The sequence below is a fragment of the Phlebotomus papatasi genome, chromosome 3 (genome assembly GCF_024763615.1).
Source record: "Phlebotomus papatasi isolate M1 chromosome 3, Ppap_2.1, whole genome shotgun sequence".
Lineage (NCBI taxonomy): Eukaryota > Metazoa > Arthropoda > Insecta > Diptera > Psychodidae > Phlebotomus > Phlebotomus papatasi.
This window is the reverse complement of record NC_077224.1, coordinates 17,088,460-17,096,775: the sequence shown is the minus strand read 5'-3', so window position 1 is coordinate 17,096,775 and position 8,316 is coordinate 17,088,460. Positions and strand designations below refer to the sequence as shown.

Here is an 8,316-nt window from a genome sequence, read left to right as displayed (position 1 = left end):
TTGGTTGTTTTACTTGTTTTTAGTTAGTTTATTTTTATCAAAACATGGAAGCTTAGAGGAATCTCCGCTAGTCGCTGAAGTGAACGACACAGAACAATACCCGGCCGGCTATCTACTACAGTGCTGTCTCTATATTCACTATTTTTTTTCTTTCTTTTAATGAATTATCATTTTTTTAATGCAACCGACACAAAAGCTGTGCATATAGAGAGACAGCACTGTATGTACAAACTCAGTATGTATACTGTGTATAATACTTAGTACGAAACTAGTATTCCTATACAAAATACATAGTAGATTTTGTATGAAATGTCCCAAATATTCATCATTAGTGTGCGTGAGTCAACATTTATACTGAGCATATACTGAGTACATTTACTTTGTATTTACTTGATTTTCCTCATTAATTTTCAATCAATTTTCCGTGTATTTTTCTACTATTTATACTAAGTATTTTTCGTGTATTGGTACTGAATTGGTACCTAGTATTTTTCAGTTATTTATACTAAGTAAAAACAATGTTTTTTATTTTCTATAAAATATTTATTTTCTGAACTTTTCTTAAAATACAATGTGGCTAGGCACATATTAATATTGATGGATAGTTGGTAAAAATTTTTGTATCCCACAGCAGTGCAAACAAAGCGAATAAAACGAACTCTGGAATAATGCGATTTGATGTTCAGGATGTTCAGTATTGCGTGATTTGCGAGATTTTCAGTCTCTAGTGCAGCATCGGGGAGGAGGAATAGGATATCTTTGAGATCTATAGGTGAATTGTCCACTATGACAAGCTTTAAAATATATTTCAGTCTGAAAAAATCGATGGTTTAGTTCTTAATGTTTAAAAAAGATGTTTCTGAAGAAAAAAGAAGAGCCTGAGCAAAGAACTAAATCATCCATCTTCTCCAGTCACAAGTATTAAAGAATATCCTATCGCATATTTCTCTCATAGATTTGAAAGGCATTCTACCCTCCTTCACGATACTCTCGAGATTGAAAGCCCTGCAAATCCCGCACTTAATTTATGAGAATTACATCGCATTATCTATGCACTCACTTTTATTCGCTTTGATTGCACTAGTATGGGCAAGAAAATTGTTACCAAGTATCCATAGTAGAGTAATCCTTAGTAGAGGCCATTACAGAGGACTTCCGTTAACTGATCTACGTGCGATGGTAGTTCCGGGAATGTAACAGGTCTGGTGGATTTGACAGGAACGTGATGCACCTCAGCAAAGAATCTCGGTCTTTTAATACTCTGGAAAAAATATAAACAAACAGGACGATAACGTACAATTTTTGAAAACTCCAATTTAAAATTACTATGCGCAAGAAGATGAGAAAAATGGGAAATTTTCAACAGATTCTGAAATATCTCTGTATATTACTTCTAATCAAACACCGGACTCTGTCTAACGATATGTGGTTTATGATTTGATCCTCAAAAACCATTATCATTTCTCGCAGAATTTTCTACACTCACAGCCTACACTTGTTTCACAGAACGATCTTTCAACAATATATGCTATGTGTTTTCCGTTTTAATCCCTCACATTAAGATGCTCAGCTGAACGCGAAAGCTAAGTACATTGGACATGGGTGGTATCCGGAACGAACCTCAAAAAGCTCGAACCCTTTTTTTACAGCACCTTACCTTGTTTTTTCCTCAAATTTGTTCACGAAAACTACCGCGCACACTTATCTCCAGATTATTTTTTTGTGAAATGAACTTGAGGGGAGTCCCTTTTGATTGAATTATCTGAAAATAATTAATAAATTAAGGAAAACTTACCCTTTTCCACTGAGTGACGCACTTCTTTTACCATCAGACATGTCACAACTTTGTCAACTAGAAAGAAAATGGTCGACGGGCACACCGATAGAGCAAGCTGTGTAGTTATAGGGACGTTAAACCAGAAATACTAAGTTTATACTCGATATATACAGAGTATTCTTTCAACAGTATTTTTTGCGTATTAATACAACGTATTACTTGAGTATGTATTTAAATTTGTATATCTTTCACGTAAATACATAGTATTTACATAGTAAGTGTGGAAATTAGTACTTTCCTCACATAAATACACTGTATATACTCAGTACGAATAGCCGGCCGGGTATGTGGAAATGTCCGCAGAAGACGAAGGAAAAGTCCTTGACTAATTCCACGGAGCATCGGAAGCAGATTCATTTTTTACGGGGCTGTCACCGAGTCATCAAATAAATCAAAACAAACACCGCATTGAGTGAGAAAATTTTCCAGGAACAAAGGATTCCTGCTGATGTGGCTCAGTGGAAGTGCCTGGAGATGAATTTTGTGGAGGATTTTGTCGGGAGAGTGCTGGAAGTGGTGACTGGACAGCGAGAAAGAGGATGGAATCTCATTGCGATGAGAAAACCAACGGAAAAACTGTCCCAGGGCGATTTTTCCTTTCCCACGGATTTAAGGATCTGGGGGCAGTGTTTGCTGGACAGGGACAATGGGAATGGATCAGGGGATGTATTTTCTTACCGTGGGATAGATCCTGAGGAGATTGTGAGGAGGAGTCAGGGAGAAAAGTGGGATCTTCCTGTGGAGAGAGTTGAAGTGCAAAAAAACCGCTGTATTGTCTTCCTGGACAGGAGGACAGCCTTCAAGAATGTGATTATCAGGACTCTGAAGAGGGATGAAGAGGATTGTGAAGGAATTGAGGAGAAAAGTGTCTTCGTAGAGGAGATATCGGAGGATAATCAGACCCTGACAGACTTCAGAGGAATTCTTCTCAGGAAGGTCCTTTTAAATCTTCTGGCCAGGTCCAGGAAATACTCAAGAGCCCCTCAGAGGACAGATGCAGATATATCCTGCACAATAACCTCAAAAAGTTCAGCAGAAGTCGCCTCCGGAAGCAAGAAAATCATTCCGGGAGTTGTTCTAGATTCCCGGACGCGCAAAAAATCCTCCTCAGCGACTTGGATGGAGATCCTGGAGGCGAAAGTGAAGGAGTGTGAATTGGTAGCGAGGCATAGGTATGGATTCCGTGGACCAGGAGGAGATTCCCAAGCCGGAAAGATGTTTGAGAACCTGGGAAAGGCAATCCTGACCCTCGAGCTGGTTGAAGCTAAGCCTACGAGCCCCGTGGCCTTCGGTGGATCATCCAGTCGCAGTGGTTCCTTCATCCTCTACAATTCCGCCCGGATGGAAACCCTCCTGGAAGCCTTCCGGACGAGAAACTTCCCGGAAACTCCGGATTTCTCCGAAATTGACTTTTCTCTGCTCTCAGAGCCCGAAGAATGGATCATTCTCCTGAACTTCGTCGCTTCGGAGCAGTGGATGATCGAGAAGAGCCTCTGCGAGTTGCCTCTGGGAAGGATAAGCCCCCATTTGGTCTGTTCTTTCCTCCAGAGCCTCGTAACAATTTTCAGTACTTACTACCGCCGCGTTCAAATCCTCACAGTGAGCCTAGCTCGGCATTCCCAATCCCCTTCCCTTCTCACCTGACATTTTCTTCTTCCAGGACAACCGTCAGCATCTCCTGCAAGTCCTGCACTGTCGGATTGTCCTCCTTCGAGCCCTCCGGAAGGTCTTCAATCGAACTCTGGCCCTCTTGGACATCGCTCCCGTGGCCAAAATGTGATTCCTCATGTTTCTGCATGCTTTTGTGCTTGCTCATGTCTCGTCACATCCTTCAGCTCCCTTTTGGAATGCCAATAAATGTTGCAAATCCGGAAAATATTGGGAAATTCAGTGTCAAAAAGAAAACCAACAAAATTCTTCCCTCCCTCAAGAGTTGCTCAGAAGTAGAATTATTTGATAAAATGGAACTTGCAGCGACTCTTGAGTCTCATCCTCAATCACACAAAACATTTCTCAACACATTTTCTCATTTTTCTGTTGCTTTCTGTTTTTTGAAAGTTTCTTTTTGGAGATTTTTTTCTTTTGCTCAGGATCGCGCCAAATTTTCCGGCGGGAGATGGGCTGTGTTTCGTCTCCCAGCCGCGTGGAGGCGCTACCTGTGATTCTGTGTTTGTCTCGTTCTGTCTCATCGGGGTTTATGGATGAGAGTGAGAAGGATGGTGAGTCCGTTTATATGCTAAATAATCTCGGATTAAATTTTTACTCAAAAATTAGATTACAAAAAAGGTAAGAAAAAGAGAATTAAACATAAAGAATATTTTTTCGGACAAATTATCAAGCTTTCAAGAAATTATAAAAAAATCACATCGTTTTTCACGTAAATTACTTGTTAATAAAAAGAAAACAACGGTGAATACAGTACAATTTTTAAAAAGAATATCGAAAGAATTACAAATAATCTGTTAGTGCAAGTAAAGGTGAGAAAAAATGCTCTTTTTGCCAAATTAGAAACATTTTTCGCAACAATTTGCAGCAATTGCAGTTGCTGTTTCAAACGATAAAAAGTCTGGGATCAGGAATCTTCGTTTTTTCCATTTTGTTTTTTATACTTTTGTTTTTCCCAGTTTGTCTTTGTAATCTTTGTCTTAGGTAATTTTTGTTTTTTAAAAACTTTGTCTTTGGAAATCTTGTCTTTCATATATTTTCCACAATTTAATCGAAAATTTTGTCTGTCACACATTTTGCTTAAAATATATTTAATTCTTGTTTAAAATATATGAAAGACAAGATTTCCAAAGACAAAGTTTCCAAAAAAAAAAAAAACAAAACAGAAATTACCGAAGACAAAGATTCCAAAGACAAACTGGGAAAAACAAAAGTGTAAAAAAAACAAAATGGAAAAAAACGAAGATTCCGCAAACAAAAAAAAAGCTTTTAACGCTTGAAAAAGCCTGAAAAGACTTATTATTAGCTAATAAGAGCTGTATAATAGCTAAATTATTTCGTTTTTAGCACTCAATAAAATTTATTTTCTTCATCGTTCATAGCGAATATGGATGATTTTTACATATTTTGACACTTAAGCTTAGCATTTTTATTCGAGAACACTACTAATCCTTGGTAAACACATTTATCAAAAAAGCTAAAATGTGTTTTTTTCTTTATAAGTTGTTGTGCATGTTGGACAGAGGAATCTGAGTTCTGAAAATGAAAATTAAAACAAATATCACAAAGCACAAATTATTAATATTCTAAAGACCTGAAGTGACTCTCACAATTTGCATATTATAATATAATGATAATACTAAAATATAATGTCTTGAACTCCCCAAAATGATTAAATGTTTTGATCTAGGAACCTTAAAGGCTTTTACCGTTTAAAGACTTTGAAGATAGTTTAGGTTTAAAAGCGAAGGAAAATGTCAAAAAATATCCCATGCCTGACAAAATTTGCCCCATCAGTTATGAAAATTTCACAAAATCATCTTTTGGCAAGGGGGAGATATTAGGGTCGGAAGTGGTGTACAGCTGAAAATGAAGTGCTTGGAAGTCTTTGGAAGGAGGAGTGTCGGAAAATAAAGTTTTCTGTATTTAATTCCGAATTTTACAGACTATACTCTACTTTTAGCTCAGGTTTTAAATTCTAGTGGCAAAAATAAGTAAGGAACGAAAAAGTGTCTTTGTAATATTTAATGTTAGTCGAATTTTGGAAAGGCCTAAATTATGGACTTCCACAAAAAAGCATTTTTAGTTTTTATTTAGATGATGTTTAAATGACTGAAAACTGGCTTGGAAAATTTCGATATTGAGATTTATTCTTTAAAAGATCAACTTTATCTTAAACGGTCTCTAACATTAACGGCAATATTGTGGGTATTCGAGTGGAGGACAATTTATAGATAACAATGGAAGACATTATTAAGATTTTGGAAAACAATAATTCGGTCTTTTTTTTCTTTTTTCGCTTTTTAAATGCTTGACACATGGGTGCCACATATTTTCACTGAAAGGAATAAGGGGAACTGTAGGAACTGCATTACGGGTTATTACGTTACTTTTTGGTGCTAACTTTAATCAGACTTCTCTATCCAATTCCGGAGTAGAGGACTATCCAGATCCTGTGCTATGGTTGAACGGATATGAAATCTCTTAGGGATTAACGGAAATTAAGTAAGAGCGTGGTGGTGCATGATGCTCTGAAAATAACCCTCCACTTTCACTGATCTGACTGCTATCCTGTCGGATTAACTATTTTTTAGAGTTACTTAAGGAACTTTTTCAAATTTGACAAGAAACTTTTAACCGATAAAAAATTATCAACTTTTAGAAAAGAATTGTTTTTGATACGATTTTAAGTAAAATAATTTTTTTTTTGAAATACATAAATAATATTTATAGGGTAAGTGTGCCAAATTTCGGCATAGTTGCATGCAAGTGGCAAAGTTTCAAGTTTGAAATATAATATTTTTAATACAAATTGATTTTTTTAAATTTCTTTTTCTTAAAGCGTGTTGCTTGGAACCTTGTAGACAATTTATTGTCTTTATTTACTCTAAAATCATTCTTAATACATTTTAAAATGAATAAAAATGTAGACATAGTTTTGGTGCCCTATTTCGGCCACCTTCATTCTCATAGTTCCTTGCCTTTCGGGAATTCTTCCAATGTTTTTTTTCACGTCATCTCGCTTGTCGAAGCTACATTTTTTGTTATTCTTTTGCATTGTATAATCTTTAGAGTAAGTAAAAACTTGAAATTCATGGAAATTAGAGGTACAAAAAAGGTGGCCGGAATTGAAAGCTGGCCGGAATTTGGCACACTTACCCTAGATTACAGGCAACTCATTTGCAAAATGAAAAATTTTAAAAAGCATTTTTTATCATTTTTCCACCTGATATGTCGAATATAACTTTGTCTAAAAATTTTTGGCCGATACTGTACTTCTGAACTCTAAAGTGCTAAATTAGTTGTTGCACTCGTACTTCTGGTCTCTTACAGATTTAAAACAGTTTCAATCAATTAGAAACGACAATAGATTTTTTTTAGAGACCTCTGTTCCAGAAGTAGTTTCATTGGTCTGTTATGGCCTCTACACACTAGAGAAATTTATGTCAATATTGAAGAAAATTGCCTACGCTTGTGTAGTAAGAACTCTAAAATACGGACATTTTTTCTCTAGTGTGTAGAGGCCATTAGAAAATCCATAGAAAGAAATTCTGTTGGTCGTAGAATACAGATAATATTAAAATATCGTTAGTATGCAAGAATATCTGCTGTTAGAAATTCAAAATATAAAAAAACAATATTAAAAGAAAATAACATGTAAAAATAAATATCTTGACAATTTTTAATTTTTCTTAAGTAGATTTTTCATAATATTAAACAAACTATTGATTCCTAAGTATGAGAAGTGCATGAAGTGCAAGAAGTGCTGGAAATATTGCAGCATTTTCGGGAGTCTTCCGAAATGCTGGATGTGTAAAGAGCTCCTTAACACTTGGATGGATCCTAGTGGCAGCCGCTGCCAATTTAGTTTTCAATGTTATTTTTTATATTGAAGAATATATCATTTCGCCTGGAGGCCTGATTGAATGTGTGCAGAATTTATCTGTCTATTTTTTCGTTATAAAAGTTTTAATAAAAATTAAATATTAATGTAAATATATTGCAAAAACAAAAAACTGCATTCGGATGGACCAAGTGGCAGTTGCTGCCATATGCATTTTATATGAGGGTTTGACGTTCTGCAGATGTTATTTTCTTGATTATTAATGTTTAAAAGCCCTAAAAGAACAGTTTGAAAGTGTTTTTGCTAATTATTGAGATGAAATATAGGGAAAAGTGACATACCTTTAAATGCGTCAAAATCAGAATGCTTCAATTTTTCTCTTATTTCCCGAAGCTAAAATTCCATTTTGTTAAGTGAAGTTAATAGAAAATAGTTAATAGTATTAACTATTGTTCATAAAGTAGAATTTTTGCTTTTAAAAATAAGAGAAAAATCAAAAGTTCAAAGGCTGCCGTATTAAAAGGCAGACCACGTTCCCCTACTCCATGATTCTGATAAAGATGAAAACATCGAATGGTTAGAAATCTTTAGATACAGTACCCAAGGAGATAAAATTTCTGATTCAGACACCAGAAAAGAACTGACTGAGGCTCCGAATGTTAAAATATATGTAAAAATATTAAAACATTGTGTAAAATCCGATAAGTGGCAGCGGCTGCCACTTGGTCCATCCGTGACACTTTTAGTTAGGGCTCTACGAAGTGTTAATACAAATTATGCAAGTGTCTGGAAGTGGTGTACACATTTTTATTCAATATCTCCCCCTTGTCTTTTGGAAAATGGTTCTGAAAGCGCGTATTTTCTATTGTGTCAAAGGTAAATAATTTCGGCTAAGTTGTAAAGTAGTAAATTTCCTATCAGAATATGCTCAGAAATCATTCAGATTCTCTGTTTACTAGTGAAAAAGTAA

The 8,316-nt window shown here is 35.5% G+C and overlaps 1 protein-coding gene across 1 annotated transcript; it reads left to right on the top strand.

Annotated features, from left to right (window-relative positions):
• Positions 1-2,192: 2,192 nt before the first annotated feature.
• On the top strand, positions 2,193-3,713 carry LOC129807879 (DALR anticodon-binding domain-containing protein 3). Its single transcript, XM_055857475.1, has 2 exons — positions 2,193-3,436; positions 3,498-3,713. Exons 1-2 carry the CDS (start codon positions 2,312-2,314, stop codon positions 3,615-3,617), a joined length of 1,245 nt encoding a protein of 414 aa, XP_055713450.1. The 5' UTR covers positions 2,193-2,311; the 3' UTR covers positions 3,618-3,713.
• Positions 3,714-8,316: the final 4,603 nt, after the last annotated feature.

Coding starts and splice junctions, on each gene's coding strand:
- LOC129807879 (XM_055857475.1), top strand. CDS start 2,312: ATGAATTTTGTGGAGGATTTTGTCGGGAGAGTGCTGGAAGTGGTGACT. Junction 3,437..3,497: donor GCCGCGTTCAAATCCTCACA/GTGAGCCTAGCT, acceptor TTCTTCTTCCAG/GACAACCGTCAGCATCTCCT.